Source organism: Saccoglossus kowalevskii, chromosome 10 (genome assembly GCF_978046115.1).
Source record: "Saccoglossus kowalevskii chromosome 10, keSacKowa6.1, whole genome shotgun sequence".
Lineage (NCBI taxonomy): Eukaryota > Metazoa > Hemichordata > Enteropneusta > Harrimaniidae > Saccoglossus > Saccoglossus kowalevskii.
This window is the reverse complement of record NC_140650.1, coordinates 38,376,631-38,395,366: the sequence shown is the minus strand read 5'-3', so window position 1 is coordinate 38,395,366 and position 18,736 is coordinate 38,376,631. Positions and strand designations below refer to the sequence as shown.

Below are 18,736 nucleotides of genomic sequence, written 5' to 3'. Positions count from 1 at the left end.
CCAACTAGGTCATCCAATGTACCAAGTCACTTGATGTGCCAGCTAGGTCATCCAATGTACCAAGTCACCTGATGTGCCAGGTTATCCAATGTACCAAGTCACCTGATGTGCCAGGTCATCCAATGTACCAAGTCACCTGATGTGCCAAGCCATTTGATGTACCAAATCACCTTATGTGTCAGCTAGGTCATCCAATGTACCAAGTCACCTGATGTGTCAGCTAGGTCATCCAATGTACCAAGTCACCTGATGTGTCAGCTAGGTCATTTGATGTACCAAGTCACCTGATGTGCCAACTAGGTCATCCAATGTACCAAGTCACTTGATGTGTCAGCTAGGTCATCCAATGTACCAAGTCACCTGATGTGCCAACTAGGTCATCCAATGTACGAATTCACCTGATGTGCCAGGTTATCCAATGTACCAAGTCACTTGATGTGCCAGCTAGGTCACTTGATGTACCAAGTCACCTGATGTGCCAACTAGGTCATCCAATGTACCAAGTCACTTGATGTTCCAGCTATGTCATTTGATGTGCTTGGTCATCCAATGTACCAAGTCATTTGTTGTACCAAGTCACTTTATGTGCCAAGGCCATCAGATGAGCCAAAGGTCATCTGATGTGCCAAGGTCATCCGATGAGCCAAGGACACCCAAAGAGCCAAAGACACCCGAAGAGCCAAAGACACCCGAAGAGCCAAAGACACCCGAAGAGCCAAAGACACCCGAAGAGCCAAAGACACCCGATGTGCCAAGGTCACCCGGTGTGCCAAGGTCATCCGGTGTACCAAGGTCACCCGGTGTGCCAAGGTCACCCGGCGTGCCAAGGTCATCCGGCGTGCCAAGGTCATCCGGTGTGCCAAGGTCATCCGGTGTGCCAAGGTCATCCAATGTACCAAGTCACCTGATGTGCCAGGTCATCTAATGTACCAAGTCACCTGATGTGCCAAGTCACCTGATGTGCCAAGTCACCTGACGTGCCAAGTCACCTGACATGCCAAGTCACCTGACGTGCCAAGTCACCTGACGTGCCAAGTCACCTGACGTGCCAAGTCACCTGATGTGCCAGGTCATTTGATGTGCCAGGTCATTTGATGTACCAGGTTATATGTACCAAGTCAACTGGTCATTTTGTTACAATGTTGCATCAAAGCTTGCCTACATCACCCTAGCAAATACTCAAATGATATATAACAGACACCTGACATACCAAGTCACCTGATGTGCCTGGTCATCCAATATACCAAGTTACATGATGTGCCAGGTATGTCATTTTATGTACCAAGTCATCTGATGTGCCAGGTCATCCAATGTACTAAGTCACCTTTTGTGCCAGCTACGTCATTTGATGTACCAGGTCACCTGATGTGCCAGCTCATCCAATGTACCAAGTAACCTGATGTGCAAGGTCATTCGGAGTATCAAGTCACCTGATGTGCCAGGTCATCCAATGTACCAAGTCACCTGATGTGCCAAGTCATTTGTAGTACCAAGTCACCTGATGTGCCAAGCCATTTGATGTACCAAATCACCTTATGTGTCAGCTAGGTCATCCATTGTACCAAGTCACCTGATGTGTCAGATAGGTCATTTGATGTACCAAGTCACCTGATGTGCCAACTAGGTCATCCAATGTACCAAGTCACTTGATGTGCCAGCTAGGTCATCCAATGTACTAAGTCACCTGATGTGCCAGGTTATCCAATTTACCAAGTCACCTGATGTGCCAGGTCATCCAATGTACCAAGTCACCTGATGTGCCAAGCCATTTGATGTACCAAATCACCTTATGTGTCAGCTAGGTCATCCAATGTACCAAGTCACCTGATGTGTCAGCTAGGTCATCCAATGTACCAACTAGGTCATCCAATGTACCAAGTCACCTGATGTGCCAGGTTATCCAATGTACAAAGCCACTTGATGTGCCAGCTAGGTCATTTGATGTACCAAGTCACCTGATGTGCCAACTAGGTCATCCAATGTACCAAGTCACCTGATGTTCCAGCTATGTCATTTGATGTGCTTGGTCATCCAATGTACCAAGTCATTTGTTGTACCAAGTCACTTTATGTGCCAAGGCCATCTCATGAGCCAAGGCCATCAGATGAGCCAAAGGTCATCTGATGTGCCAAGGTCATCCGATGAGCCAAGGACACCCGAAGACCAAAGACATCCAAAGAGCCAAAGACACCCGAAGAGCCAAAGACACCCAAAGTGCCAAAGACACCCAAAGAGCCAAAGACACCCAAAGAGCCAAAGACACCCAAAGAGCCAAAGACACCCAAAGAGCCAAAGACAGACAAAGAGCCAAAGACACCCAAAGAGCCAAAGACACCCAAAGAGTCAAGGACATCCGGTGCTCCAAGGCCATCCAATGTGCAAGGTCATTCGGTGTGCCAAGGTCATCTGGTATGCCAAGGTCATCCGATGTGCCAAGGTCATCCGATTTGCCAAGGTCATCCGATGTGCCAGGGTCATTCGATGTGCCAGGGTCATCCGATGTGCCAGGGTCATCCGATGTGCCAGGATCATCCGATGTGCCAGGGTCATCCGATGCGCCAGGGTCATCCGATGCGCCAGGGTCATCCGATGTGCCAGGGTCAACCGATGTGCCAGGGACATCTGATGTGCCAACGGCATCTGATTTGCTAAGGTCATCCAATGTACCAAGTCACCTGATGTGTCAGCTAGGTCATCCAATGTACCAAGTCACCTGATGTGTCAGCTAGGTCATTTGATGTACCAACTAGGTCATCCAATGTACGAAGTCACCTGATGTGCCAGGTTATCCAATGTACCAAGTCACTTGATGTGCCAGCTAGGTCATTTGATGTACCAAGTCACCTGATGTGCCAACTAGGTCATCCAATGTACCAAGTCACTTGATGTTCCAGCTGTCATTTGATGTGCTTGGTCATCCAATGTACCAAGTCATTTGTTGTACCAAGTCACTTTATGTGCCAAGGCCATCAGACGAGCCAAAGGTGATCTGATGTGCCAAGGTCATCCGAAGAGCCAAGGACACCCAAAGAGCCAAAGACACCCGAAGAGCCAAAGACACCCAAAGAGCCAAAGACACCCGAAGAGCCAAAGACACCCGAAGAGCCAAAGACACCCGAAGAGCCAAAGACACCCGAAGAGCAAAAGACACCCGAAGAGCCAAAGACACACGAAGAGCCAAAGACACCAGAAGAGCCAAAGACACCCAAAGAGCCAAAGACATGCGCGGTGTTCCAAGGCCTTCCAATGTGCAAGGTCATCCGATGTGCCAAGGTCATCTGATGTGCCAAGGTCATCTGATGTGCCAAGGTCATCCAATGTGCCAAGGTCATCTAATGTACCAAGTCACCTGATGTGCCAGGTCATCTAATGTACCAAGTCACCTGACGTGCCAAGTCACCTGATGTGCCAAGTCACCTGACGTGCCAAGTCACCTGACGTGCCAAGTCACCTGATGTGCCAGGTCATTTGATGTGCCAGGTCATTTGATGTGCCAGGTTATATGTACCAAGTCACCTGGTCATTTTTTTTACAATGTTGCATCAAAGCTTGCCTACATCACCCTAGCAAATACTCAAATGATAGATAACAGACACCTGACATACCAAGTCACCTGATGTGCCTGGTCATCCAATATGCCAAGTTACATGATGTGCCAGGTACGTCGTTTTATGTACCAAGTCATCTGATGTGCCAGGTCATCCAATGTACTAAGTCACCTTTTGTGCCAGCTACGTCATTTGATGTACCAGGTCACCTGATGTGCCAGCTCATCCAATGTACCAAGTAACCTGATGTGCAAGGTCATTCGGAGTACCAAGTCACCTGATGTGCCAGGTCATCCAATGTACCAAGTCACCTGATGTGCCAAGTCATTTGTAGTACCAAGTCACCTGATGTGCCAAGCCATTTGATGTACCAAATCACCTTATGTGTCAGCTAGGTCATCCAATGTACCAAGTCACCTGATGTGTCAGCTAGGTCATCCAATGTACCAAGTCACTTGATGTGCCAGCTAGGTCATCCAATGTACCAAGTCACCTGATGTGCCAGGTTATCCAATGTACCAAGTCACCTGATGTGCCAGGTCATCCAATGTACCAAGTCACCTGATGTGCCAAGCCATTTGATGTACCAAATCACCTTATGTGTCAGCTAGGTCATCCAATGTACCAAGTCACCTGATGTGTCAGCTAGGTCATCCAATGTACCAGGTCACCTGATGTGTCAGCTAGGTCATTTGATGTACCAAGTCACCTGATGTGCCAACTAGGTCATCCAATGTACCAAGTCACTTGATGTGTCAGCTAGGTCATCCAATGTACCAAGTCACCTGATGTGTCAGCTAGGTCATTTGATGTACCAACTAGGTCATCCAATGTACCAAGTCACCTGATGTGCCACGTTATCCAATGTACCAAGCCACTTGATGTGCCAGCTAGGTCATTTGATGTACCAAGTCACCTGATGTGCCAACTAGGTCATCCAATGTACCAAGTCACCTGATGTTCCAGCTATGTCATTTGATGTGCTTGGTCATCCAATGTACCAAGTCATTTGTTGTACCAAGTCACTTTATGTGCCAAGGCCATCTCATGAGCCAAGGCCATCAGATGAGACAAAGGTCATCTGATGTGCCAAGGTCATCCGATGAGCCAAGGACACCCGAAGACCAAAGACATCCAAAGAGCCAAAGACATCCAAAGAGCCAAAGACATCCAAAGAGCCAAAGACACCCAAAGAGCCAAAGACACCCAAAGAGCCAAAGACACCCAAAGAGCCAAAGACACCCAAAGAGCCAAAGACACCCAAAGAGCCAAAGACACCCAAAGAGCCAAAGACACCCAAAGAGCCAAAGACACCCAAAGAGTCTAGGACATCCGGTGCTCCCAGGCCATCCAATGTACAAGGTCATCCGATGTGCAAAGGTCATCCGGTGTGCCAAGGTCATCCGGTGTGCCAAGGTCATCCGGTGTGCCAAGGGCATCCGGTGTGCCAAGCCATTTGATGCACCAAATCACCTTATGTGTCAGCTAGGTCATCCGACGTGCCAAGGTCATCTGACGTGCCAAGGTCATCTGATGTGCCAAGGTCATCTGATGTACCAAGATCATCAGATGTGCCAAGGTCACCAGATGTGCCAGGGTCATCCAATGTGCCAGGGTCACCAGATGTGCCAGGGTCATCCAATGTGCCAGGGTCATCTGATGTGCCAGGGTCATCCGATGTGCCAGGGTCAACCGATGTGCCAGGGACATCTGATGTGCCAACGGCATCTGATTTGCTAAGGTCATCCAATGTACCAAGTCACCTGATGTGTCAGCTAGGTCATTTGATGTACCAAGTCACCTGATGTGCCAACTAGGTCATCCAATGTACCAAGTCACTTGATGTGCCAGCTAGGTCATCCAATGTACTATGTCACCTGATGTGCCAGGTTATCCAATGTACCAAGTAACCTGATGTGCAAGGTCATTCGGAGTACCAAGTCACCTGATGTGCCAGGTCATCCAATGTACCAAGTCACCTGATGTGCCAAGTCATTTGGAGTACCAAGTCACCTGATGTGCCAAGCCATTTGATGTACCAAATCACCTTATGTGTCAGCTAGGTCATCCAATGTACCAAGTCACCTGATGTGTCAGCTAGGTCATTTGTTGTACCAAGTCACCTGATGTGCCAACTAGGTCATCCAATGTACCAAGTCACTTGATGTGTCAGCTAGGTCATCCAATGTACCAAGTCACCTGATGTGCCAACTAGGTCATCCAATGTACCAAGTCACTTGATGTTCCAGCTATGTCATTTGATGTGCTTGGTCATCCAATGTACCAAGTCATTTGTTGTACCAAGTCACTTTATTTGCCAAGGCCATCAGATGAGCCAAAGGTCATCTGATGTGCCAAGGTCATCCGATGAGCCAAGGACACCCAAAGAGCCAAAGACACCCGAAGAGCCAAAGACACACGCGAAGAGCCAAAGACACCCGAAGAGCCAAAGACACCCGAAGAGCCAAAGACACCCGAAGAGCCAAAGACACCCGAAGAGCCAAAGACACCCGAAGAGCCAAAGACATCCGGTGTTCCAAGGCCATACAATGTGCAAGGTCATCCGGTGTTCCAAGGCCATCCAATGTGCAAGGCCATCCGATGTGCCAAGGTCATCCGGTGTGCCAAGGTCATCCGGTGTGCCAAGGTCATCCGGTGTGCCAAGGTCATCTGATGTGCCAAGGTCATCTGATGTGCCAAGGTCATCCGATGTGCCAAGGATATCCGATGTGCCCAGGTCATCAGATGTGCCAGGGTCATCAGATGTGCCAGGGTCATCCGATGTACCAGGGTCATCCGATGTGCCAGAGTCAACTGATGTGCCAGGGTCAACCGATGTGCCAGGGACATCTGATGTGCCAACGGCATCTGATTTGCTAAGGTCATCCAATGTACCAAGTCACCTGATGTGTCAGCTAGGTCATTTGATGTACCAAGTCACCTGATGTGCCAACTAGGTCATCCAATGTAGCAAGTCACTTGATGTGCCAGCTAGGTCATCCAATGTATGAAGTCACCTGATGTGCCAGGTTATCCAATGTACGAAGTAACCTGATGTGCAAGGTCATTCGGAGTACCAAGTCACCTGATGTGCCAGGTCATCCAATGTACCAAGTCACCTGATGTGCCAAGTCACCTGATGTGCCAAGCCATTTGATGTACCAAATCACCTTACGTGTCAGCTAGGTCATCCAATGTACCAAGTCACCTGATGTGCCAACTAGGTCATCCAATGTACCAAGTCACTTGATGTGTCAGCTAGGTCATCCAATGTACCAAGTCACCTGATGTGTCAGCTAGGTCATTTGATGTACCAAGTCACCTGATGTGCCAACTAGGTCATCCAATGTACCAAGTCACTTGATGTGCCAACTAGGTCATCCAATGTACGAAGTCACCTGATGTGCCAGGTTATACAATGTACCAAGTCACTTGATGTGCCAGCTAGGTCATTTGATGTACCAAGTCACCTGATGTGCCAACTAGGTCATCCAATGTACCAAGTCACTTGATGTTCCAGCTATGTCATTTGATGTGCTTGGTCATCCAATGTACCAAGTCATTTGTTGTACCAAGTCACTTTATGTGCCAAGGCCATCTCATGAGCCAAGGCCATCAGATGAGCCAAAGGTCATCTGATGTGCCAAGGTCATCCGAAGAGCCAAAGACACCCGAAGAGCCAAAGACACCCAAAGAGCCAAAGACACCCAAAGAGCCAAAGACACCCAAAGAGCCAAAGACACCCGAAGAGCCAAAGACACCCGAAGAGCCAAAGACACCCGAAGAGCCAAAGACACCCGAAGAGCCAAAGACACCCGAAGAGCCAAAGACACCCAAAGAGCCAAAGACACCCAAAGAGCCAAAGACACCCAAAGAGTCTAGGACATCCGGTGCTCCCAGGCCATCCAATGTACAAGGTCATCCGATGTGCAAAGGTCATCCGGTGTGCCAAGGTCATCCGGTGTGCCAAGGTCATCCGGTGTGCCAAGGGCATCCGGTGTGCCAAGCCATTTGATGTACCAAATCACCTTATGTGTCAGCTAGGTCATCCGACGTGCCAAGGTCATCCGACGTGCCAAGGTCATCTGATGTGCCAAGGTCATCCGATGTACCAAGATCATCAGATGTGCCAAGGTCACCAGATGTGCCAGGGTCATCCAATGTGCCAGGGTCACCAGATGTGCCAGGGTCATCCAATGTGCCAGGGTCATCTGATGTGCCAGGGTCATCCGATGTGCCAGGGTCAACCGATGTGCCAGGGACATCTGATGTGCCAACGGCATCTGATTTGCTAAGGTCATCCAATGTACCAAGTCACCTGATGTGTCAGCTAGGTCATTTGATGTACCAAGTCACCTGATGTGCCAACTAGGTCATCCAATGTACCAAGTCACTTGATGTGCCAGCTAGGTCATCCAATGTACTATGTCACCTGATGTGCCAGGTTATCCAATGTACCAAGTAACCTGATGTGCAAGGTCATTCGGAGTACCAAGTCACCTGATGTGCCAGGTCATCCAATGTACCAAGTCACCTGATGTGCCAAGTCATTTGGAGTACCAAGTCACCTGATGTGCCAAGCCATTTGATGTACCAAATCACCTTATGTGTCAGCTAGGTCATCCACTGTACCAAGTCACCTGATGTGTCAGCTAGGTCATTTGTTGTACCAAGTCACCTGATGTGCCAACTAGGTCATCCAATGTACCAAGTCACTTGATGTGTCAGCTAGGTCATCCAATGTACCAAGTCACCTGATGTGCCAACTAGGTCATCCAATGTACCAAGTCACTTGATGTTCCAGCTATGTCATTTGATGTGCTTGGTCATCCAATGTACCAAGTCATTTGTTGTACCAAGTCACTTTATTTGCCAAGGCCATCAGATGAGCCAAAGGTCATCTGATGTGCCAAGGTCATCCGATGAGCCAAGGACACCCAAAGAGCCAAAGACACCCGAAGAGCCAAAGACACACGCGAAGAGCCAAAGACACCCGAAGAGCCAAAGACACCCGAAGAGCCAAAGACACCCGAAGAGCCAAAGACACCCGAAGAGCCAAAGACACCCGAAGAGCCAAAGACATCCGGTGTTCCAAGGCCATACAATGTGCAAGGTCATCCGGTGTTCCAAGGCCATCCAATGTGCAAGGCCATCCGATGTGCCAAGGTCATCCGGTGTGCCAAGGTCATCCGGTGTGCCAAGGTCATCCGGTGTGCCAAGGTCATCTGATGTGACAAGGTCATCTGATGTGCCAAGGTCATCTGATGTGCCAAGGTCATCCGATGTGCCAAGGATATCCGATGTGCCCAGGTCATCAGATGTGCCAGGGTCATCAGATGTGCCAGGGTCATCCGATGTACCAGGGTCATCCGATGTGCCAGAGTCAACCGATGTGCCAGGGTCAACCGATGTGCCAGGGACATCTGATGTGCCAACGGCATCTGATTTGCTAAGGTCATCCAATGTACCAAGTCACCTGATGTGTCAGCTAGGTCATTTGATGTACCAAGTCACCTGATGTGCCAACTAGGTCATCCAATGTAGCAAGTCACTTGATGTGCCAGCTAGGTCATCCAATGTATGAAGTCACCTGATGTGCCAGGTTATCCAATGTACGAAGTAACCTGATGTGCAAGGTCATTCGGAGTACCAAGTCATCTGATGTGCCAGGTCATCCAATGTACCAAGTCACCTGATGTGCCAAGTCACCTGATGTGCCAAGCCATTTGATGTACCAAATCACCTTACGTGTCAGCTAGGTCATCCAATGTACCAAGTCACCTGATGTGCCAACTAGGTCATCCAATGTACCAAGTCACTTGATGTGTCAGCTAGGTCATCCAATGTACCAAGTCACCTGATGTGTCAGCTAGGTCATTTGATGTACCAAGTCACCTGATGTGCCAACTAGGTCATCCAATGTACCAAGTCACTTGATGTGCCAACTAGGTCATCCAATGTACGAAGTCACCTGATGTGCCAGGTTATACAATGTACCAAGTCACTTGATGTGCCAGCTAGGTCATTTGATGTACCAAGTCACCTGATGTGCCAACTAGGTCATCCAATGTACCAAGTCACTTGATGTTCCAGCTATGTCATTTGATGTGCTTGGTCATCCAATGTACCAAGTCATTTGTTGTACCAAGTCACTTTATGTGCCAAGGCCATCTCATGAGCCAAGGCCATCAGATGAGCCAAAGGTCATCTGATGTGCCAAGGTCATCCGAAGAGCCAATACACCCGAAGAGCCAAAGACACCAAAAGAGCCAAAGACACCCAAAGAGCCAAAGACACCCAAAGAGCCAAAGACACCCGAAGAGCCAAAGACACCCGAAGAGCCAAAGACACCCGAAGAGCCAAAGACACCTGAAGAGCCAAAGACACCCGAAGAGCCAAAGACACCCAAAGAGCCAAGGACATCCGGTGCTCCAAGGCCATCCAAATGTGTCAAGGCCATCCAAATGTGTCAAGGCCATCCAAATGTGCCAAGGCCATCCAAATGTGCCAAGGCCATCCAAATGTGCCAAGGCCATCCAAATGTGCTAAGGCCACCCAAATGTGCCAAGGTCATCCGGTGAGCCAAGGTCATCCGGTGAGCCAAGGTCATCCAGTGTGCCAAGGGCATCCGGTGTGTCAAGGGCACCCGGTGTGTCAAGGGCATCCGGTGTGTCAAGGTCATCCGATGTGACAAGGTCATCCGATGTGCCAAGGTCATCCGATGTGCCAGGGTCATCCGATGTGCCAGGGTCATCCGATGTGCCAGGGTCATCCGATGAGCCAGGGTCATCCGATGAGCCAGGGACATCTGATGTGCCAAGGGCATCTGATTTGCTAAGGTCATCCAATGTGCCAAGGTCATATGATATGCCAAGTCACCTGGTGTACTTCACACGACCTGTAATATACATTTAAGCAACAGTTAACAGAATTTTACAGTTTCTATTAAAACTTCACCTTCAAACTATATCCATAAGTAAATTCATACCTTGAAATACATTATCTGTATTATGGAATCTCAAGACATTTCTACAGACCCCTAGTATAGAGTTACCGAGAGACCAACTACCTTCGGTGCACAAATCACTACAAGTTAGCAGCTGCTGTAAAAATACCAATGTAATCTGCAAGAAAATTATAATTAACACATTAGAGCTAGGCCACATCCCTTACTAAAAAATTCTATAGAATTTCTATAGAATTTGTATTGATTATTCTTTAGAAGTGTATAGAAATTCTACAAAATTATACAAAATTCTATAAAAATTCTAAATTCTACAGAGTTCTACAGAAAAGATAAACATTGAAATAGCAGTGTATCTAAAACTTTAAATGATAAAATTATTCAGACTGTCTACAAATATATTCAGTTATATAAAAAAATTGCATTCAATTAGTACAATTGAGGAACAATCTAAAAAAAATGTTTAGCTGTATACATGTATTATTGTAAATAGGGTGCAATAAAAAAAAAGTGTCAGATTCCACTTTTTAGGTTGTCCACACACAATTTATCCTTGATGAGTCTCCTCTTCAGTCTCAGCCATATTCATTGATGCAGTCCGTAAAGGTGAATATAAATCTTGAGATATTAGTGCAATGTTTTCAAATGATTTAAAAAAATAAAATAATTAGCTTGGTTTACATCATGTCATGTGGAACAATGATTTATTCTCTAATCATACATGTATATCCACCAAACAGGAGATTGTGGAATTTAGATGGTACACTGTATCATTTAACATAAGAGCAAGTGTGTACAGAGAAAATATTAGGGTTGTACAATCCCTTTTGTTTAGGGTGCTCATGCTCGTGAGGCCTGATCCGATCATTCTCACAAACATTTCCGCTGCACAAACAGGCCGCCGGAAGCTTGTGGGGAGGTGGGCAGGTTTCCACGAACTATCTGGTAGGTATATGATTAGGTAAAACGGGTTTGTACAACCCTAATAGTTTACTAGATCACCTACCAGAATGTCTGTGGAAATAATAAATTCCATTTATTACTCGTTAGGCATTGTAGCATGCTCACCGAAGGTGAAGAAGCTCCGATGGCTGAAATGTATATTTTTCAACACAAAAAAGCAAAGTAAAAAAATTGAGAGAAATCTAAAACTACTCACTAACAAGGAGTCTTGTCCTAGGATAAAACCACTTAGGCGACTTTTCAGGGACCGGGAGCCCCCCAATATGAGGAGGCTTACTAAAGCCTGTTGACTGAACAATAAAATAAGGCCCCAGCAATTTTAATGCATCAAAACAGTGTATTGCTGGGGTACGATAGCGCGGAACAAAAACAGCAGCGTCAAGCAAAGGAGGCTAGTTTCGACTGAAGACACTATCGTGGTGGTGCAGGCTGGGTCAACGAACACTGTCAGACCCGTCACCACTGGACCCACTGGAACCCCTCCTGCAGCTCTTGGAGGTCTCTCAGGTTATTAGTTAATGAAGACATGCTGAGATCTCCAGAACCCTGCTTGAAGCACCTGTTTGAGCGAGGCCCCAGACATCAAAGCCAATGAGTTAGCTACCATACGCACCTTGTGTGCCTTCACCTGGTGGCGTTCCAAACAAACGAATGAAGAAGCAGTTAAATTATACGCTTGCACGAATATGCTTGGTCCGATGATTGAACCCTGAACGTCAGGTCCCGCATGTGGATCCTGTAGTCCAGTAAGCAGATGAGATGAGAGTAAGAGAGTAAGATGAGACCGGAGAGCTGCTAACGGAACGAAACGACGAACTGAAGTCATTTGCCAATAGACCGCATCAGTTCGCGCATTGACACCGTTCTCGTTGACCGGAGTTGGCTGCCAAACTCTACAAGAGAGTTGCATCGCTCCTGAGCGGGGCAAACAAGCCCTTGCTCAGTGTCGAACTGCATACCCAGGAAAACCAGACTGTGGGACGGTATTGGGTTGGACTTGGCAATATTTATTAAAAAGCCCAACTCGTGAAGGAGCATCATTTTCAACTGCACATGCTCCACTAAACCTGCCTGTCTCAGTTGTGTAATAACCAGTCGTCGAGATATGGGTTCAGATAGGCCGACGACCGGTGTAGCAGCTGTGTCACCTGTCTTAGCACTCTGGTGAAGACGTATGGTGCTGTGCACAGACCGAAGTGGAGGATGGTAACTCGTAAACTTTGCCCTCTAATGGGAATCTGAGATACTGGCTGCATGAGTGGTGAATGGGAATGTAGAAGTAAGCGTCGCTCAAATCCAGTGACGCCAGCCAATCGCCCGAGTGCACTGATAGAAGTATCGAAGCTGGTGTTTCCATTCGGAAGCGCTTGAGTTCCACAAACCCGTTCAGCCGGTTGAGGTCTATGACTGGACGCCACCCCCCAAACTCTTAGGAACGAGGAAGATGTGGGAAAGACCCTGGCAATAAATTGGGTTCCCCACTAGGCGAATCGCCCTTTTCTCCAGAAGGCTTGCTACTTCCTGTCGGATCGTCTCCGCCTTGACCACTCGGCAAAAGACCTGAGGGAGGGTGAGGAATCAGAGGAGGAGACTGAAGAGGAATCTAATACCCACACAACACTACTTTGAGCATCCTGGGATCGGAAACTCTCCTGTGCCACACTGGTATGTGCTGCATGAGGCGGGATCCCACGGGAAGGAGCGGACGGGTGTTTGAAGCTAGTGCTTCCCGAACTCCAGCCTCCAGTATCGGGAGACAAAGAGGGGGAGACTAAGCCCGGGGACCCCGGGGAGGGAGACCCTGAGTCGTACCACCATCCATGTCCAGGCAGCCGGCGAAATCTTCAAAGAGACTTCGTGGCCCCCCGGTCCCTAGAAGTGTCAGAACGCCCACCACCAAAGCCACGTTTCTTGGTCTTCTTCTGCCCCTTAGAAGGAGATCATGAGCGCTTAGATCCTCGTCGGTTGAGGCTCCGAGCGGCGAACTTACTACCTAGGCTGCCTTGCAGTTTTGTTCTGACCTATTGACCAGAAGGACTAGCTACACTAGCCAACAGAGACGATTGCTTCAATAGGATACGCTGATCTTCCGCAACCGGCAAACCGTTCACCGCATCCACTAACCGGCCACCAAATAGCCAGTCACGCCCCCAAGGCCTTCTCCGCAGGGGATCAAACTCATCTCCCGCTGGAGTAGGATAGGCGCACAGATCCAGAACTGCCTCGCGCTCAGTCAAAACTGCTCCTGCCAAGAGGGCAGTATGGACTTGCAGTATATCGCACATAGCGACTCTCTGCGCCGCTAGGAATTGGCCCATCTGCCCAAGGATCGAGGTTCGTTGCTGAGCATCCAGACGGTTGGAACTTAGCAAGGTGAGCTGGCGCTCTAACGCTAGAGAAGCCTATTCTAAAAAATTAATGGGTCTAAGTTCCGCCCGTAAAGCCCTATGCACTAGTAGGCTCTGGTGCCGGTCAAATGACCATGCAACGTGGCTTTCCCTATCCGCTCTACCCGCCTTAACAAAAGTATGGGTACCGGGATCGGGCTGGGAAACCCGTGGAGAAGGCTGTGGTACTGCATGAGTGTCCCACTCAGGGAAACCATCAACGGTTTGCGAAGCCCCAATGGGGTATCGATTGATTCAACAGAAGGAATTGGTCATGACCGTTATGAAACCAGGTTCAAGTTGTTTGTTCTTTTCCCCCGACGGGTACCAATCGCCCCCGTCCATCGCCCTCTGAGCCCCCTCCATAGCCTGGGTCACACGAGGTGCCCAGGGGAGTTGGCCGGCGGGCGTCGGCAGTGGGAGGGGAGAGCGCCGATGAAAACAGGCCCCGTACGAAATAAGAGTCTCGCGGTCGTCACTGCACGGTTCACAAGCTGTGACCTTAACTGCATATTAATAAGGGACAGCTGGGCTCCGGTTGGTTGGGTATCCTGTGATTGCCCCGCCAAAGTGGAGACAAGAAACGACAAAGCTCCTGTCGGGGAAGTGGTCGCTGTCCCCCATAAGACGGTTGCGTACCAGCCTGTTCAGGGGTACCAACACAGGAGACCCACCCCTCTTTGCAGAGTCATAAGAGAGGACACTCTGCTTGGCTTGGGAAGACGCAGGAAACAATGCCTGGTTAGCCCGAACCTGAGGGGGGGTGGGGAATACGGCCGAGGACGCGTAAGGCGATCTGTTCCGGAGAGAGAGCCCCCTTCTATAAAAGAGGTGGGCGCTCCCCTTCCCACTGATGTGAATTGTCCCCCCACTGACCCTCTAAAGGAGAGATCACTGGAAGAAAGGGACACACCTGAACCTAGCCCTGGTGGTGGAGGTACAGGCAATATCTCAGCCCGCCGCCCCTCCACCTGACTTATCCCCCCCCCAGAGTCCTACCCTGAGACTGCAGAAGGGAGTTGACTTTTGAAGCCAGACTACACATCCAGACTGTCCAAGCCATCTCTTCACCCTGGGAAAGTAGTTTTCCACCTTGACTAGTACCGGTACAGGGAGGCAACTGGGCCTGTCCCTGTGATTGCGCAATGCACTCAGGCTGTGGATTGAAACGGTTTGGTCTCTAAGAGACATGCTGATTCCACCGCGGGACTTAGTGCCGATGTCGGCGCCCCAGAGGAAACACGGCGTTTATCAACGTCAGTCGCCGTGGCGACTGGGAACTCTGATCTCCCCGCAAAAGCAGTTGACCAATGTTCATTAGCCTCGGTAATATCCGATGGGGAAGCCCACTTCACGTTGGGAGAATTTAGATCCACCATCGGTGTTCCTGCACTATTGACCGTCCTTTCCGTTACCTCAACGGTAAACTGTTCCGGCGGTCTTGACTCAATTGTCGACCCCGCCATCTCGAGCAGGGAGTCAGATCGTGCCAATTCTCCAACAATCTCAGCGATTACCAAGTGGAGGGAGAGATTTTTCACTCATTGAAACAGACATTACATAGCCAGCTTGCGGCTAGGGATTTCCCCTTTTATCGCGACTACCTGCTTTTAATCACTTGCCTTTCGGCTTTTCACCTCCCTCAATGCAACTACGTTTTACGATCCCATCGATCGCAGAGGCAATGCCCCGAGTCCTCGATGCAACCAAGCGTGAAAGGCAATAGGCGGGACCCAAACAGGCATTGTAAAAGGCAGGATGAGCATGTCGACTGTTGCGTAGAGACATACTTCTCCTTTTTTTACGACTTAGGCATATTGCAGTCCGGAAAAAAACATGAAAACGAGCAAATTCACTGTGCCAAAACATTCGGAACCCGGGTGAATAAAAAACTGAGCTGACGATTCAACTAACACAGGTAAAAAAAAGGGACCCTAATAATGGAAAGCCTTTACCGTAATTACGTCGATCACCATTACTAGATTCCTAGATTCTCAGTCATAAAACTGTAACCTGCACTTTTGTCCATGCGTCGCAACAGAGCTGAAAAATATCTGTACTCGTTGGTCGTGGAAACAAAAAAGAATAATCGGATTGGGCCTCGCGAGCGTAAGCACCCTGAGGGTGACCCCTTAGGAGAGGCCTTTTTTCCTATAGAGAATACTACCCTAAGGTGTTCTTTGTGAACGAGGTATATTCCCTAATAGTTTCCGATTGGGGCTGTAATCTGTAGTTAAGCCTACAAGTAATAAATGAAATTTATTATTTCCACAGACTTTCTGGTAGGTGATGTAGTAAACAACATACACAATTAGATTATGGCCATGCTATATCAACAACATACACAAATAGATTCTGGCCATGCTATATCAACAACATACACAAATAGATTCTGGCCATGCTGTATAAACAACATACACATATAGGTTCTGGCCATGCTATACCAACAACATACACAAATAGATTCTGGCCATGCTATATCAACAACATACACAAATAGATTCTCGCTATGCTGTATCAACAACATACACAAATAGATTCTGGCCATGCTGTATCAACAACATACACATATACAGTACTCATTTCGCCCAACCTCCCGCCCGCTTCCGATCGCTTTTTTTTCGCTCGCTTTGTTCAATTCGACCGCGCAATTTCCGCTTTTTTTTCGGCGGCGCAAATCCGGAAGTATTCGCTCGCGCAATCGCTCGCTCGCCTGACAGCGCAACCGCCCGCATTTACAGTTCATTACCTACTGTTTCATGTACAAGTGTATCATTTTTGTTTTTATGATGTTAAAATAAGAATAAATACAATCAGAAATTTATAGAACGACCGTTGAAAAAAATACGGTGGATCACACGGCCTTATAAAATTGGTAATAATACATATGCGTAGTAATAATGTCCACCATAAACAAGATTGAACCAAACATGTGAAATCAAATACGACACTGACACAGACACAACTAATATGAAATAAAACCATTCTATTTTTGGTGGAGAGCGAAAAGTGTCTACTGTAGAGTACGGTATTCGTTGAGTAACCGTGTGTAGGGTGACGGTTGTCATGCACGCATGGTTTGGGTTTAACACGGGTCAAGTTGTAGTTATGTTAAAATCCGTGGCACCTATAACAATTGAAGAATATCTGCAGGAATAGTAAGACTGTGAAAAAAACGACTGATCGATTGTTATAGAATGACCGTAGTGTACAATTTGTCAAACAAATACAATACTTGCAAATGTAATGTCGGCCAGCACCCATCTTACTTGTCCGAAGTTGTCGAAGCCGACATCACTGGAGATCGCGTTTTTTAACTTGGCGGCTGGCAAGCGGACTAACACGTTACATAAACCTATTGAATTACAATTATGGTTTTTATTTTTGCACCCAATGTCTCGTTATAAAATAAAGGATTCAAATTTTGCAGGGTATTCCGTTTTTTGCGAACTCTGGGCGAAATACTTTCATGAGCTGTACGTAGTTCACTTACAGCCAAAACAAAGTCAGCTTGGACATTAAGTTGTGAGACGTGACAAAACAAATGCTGCCAGTGATAGATTACATGAATAAAAGAACAAAATAAACGCAATCAAAGGCGCCGACTGTTACGATATTGACTATATTGCTATATAGTCCATTTGACCTATGACCCTAGTCCTTAGTAACCCCATGACCCGGAGGTTGTGTCAGCCATCTTGAGAATGCAATAAATACGTACATCACGAAACATGGTGTCAGAAGTGGGATAATTTGGTGTGATAAGCCACTAAATTTCACAGAAAAAAGACTGAACTAGAAGCGTGAAGACTCGATGAGAGTATTGAAGTGCCTCACATGCAAGGATCGTTCAGTAAGTGAGCCTTAACGGGAAAAGAACACATTTGTTCGCAGACGGAATATCCGTATTATTACCGCCGTTGCCAGCACTACCGTAATCCACGTACAAGTGCATTCAATTAGAAAAAAAAAAAAAAAAATATGGCTTCTAATAACTTTCCAGTTCCAGCGGTCATGGAAATGAAAGGCAATCTTGTTCAAAACTGGTCATTCTTCCGTTCACAGTGGGAAGACTATGAAATAGCCACAGAATTAAATAAGAAAGATGATGTCATTAGGGTAGCCACGCCACAGTCACTTGGGGGCTGAAAATCAATAAATACTAATTTTCAAAAAAAAATCATCCGCTATACGTATATAAATAAACAAGTTGTGAAACACGGCACTTAGTAAATCGACACCCTGTCGGTTTCAAATATCGATTTCTTACCTTAAAATGCGAAACAAAAATTTTAGAGGGGATCAGGTGTTACGTTAATAACCATTGTTCATAATCGCTAACTTGGTTTTATTCAAAACTGCACAAATCCCGCGTTTTCTGATGATATCCGACGATTTCATGAACGAAAATGGCCAGCAGCCAGAATCAAGGGGGATTCGCACAGAGTTCTGGGTAAATCAAGTGCGCATACTCATTTTCAGCCAATTAGGCGTGCCGTAACAGCGAGTATTTCCTTGATTTACCCAGAACTCTGTGCGAATCCCCCTTGATTCTGGCTGCTGGCCATTTTCGTTCATGAAATCGTCGGATATCATCAGAAAACGCGGGATTTGTGCAGTTTTGAATAAAACCAAGTTACCGATTATGAACAATGGTTATTAACGTAACACCTGATCCCCTCTAAAATTTTTGTTTTGCATCTTAAGGTAAGAAATCGACATTTGAAACCGACAGGGTGTCGATTTACTAGGTGCCGTGTTTCACAACTTGTTTATTTATATACGTATAGCGGATGATTTTTTTTGAAAATTAGTATTTATTGATTTTCAGCCCCCAAGTGACTGTGGCCACGCTACGTTCAGTGTTAGGAAAG

The 18,736-nt window shown here is 47.4% G+C and overlaps 1 protein-coding gene across 1 annotated transcript in view; it reads right to left on the bottom strand.

Moving 5' to 3' along the window:
* The window catches only part of LOC102805317 (AP-5 complex subunit beta-1-like), a 158,826-nt gene that overhangs the window by 54,141 nt on the left and 85,949 nt on the right, over positions 1–18,736 (bottom strand). The window contains exon 15 of the mRNA XM_085504580.1: positions 10,537–10,672. Coding sequence (XP_085360706.1) covers positions 10,537–10,672 — 136 coding nt within the window. The remainder of the gene's footprint in view (positions 1–10,536; positions 10,673–18,736) is intronic.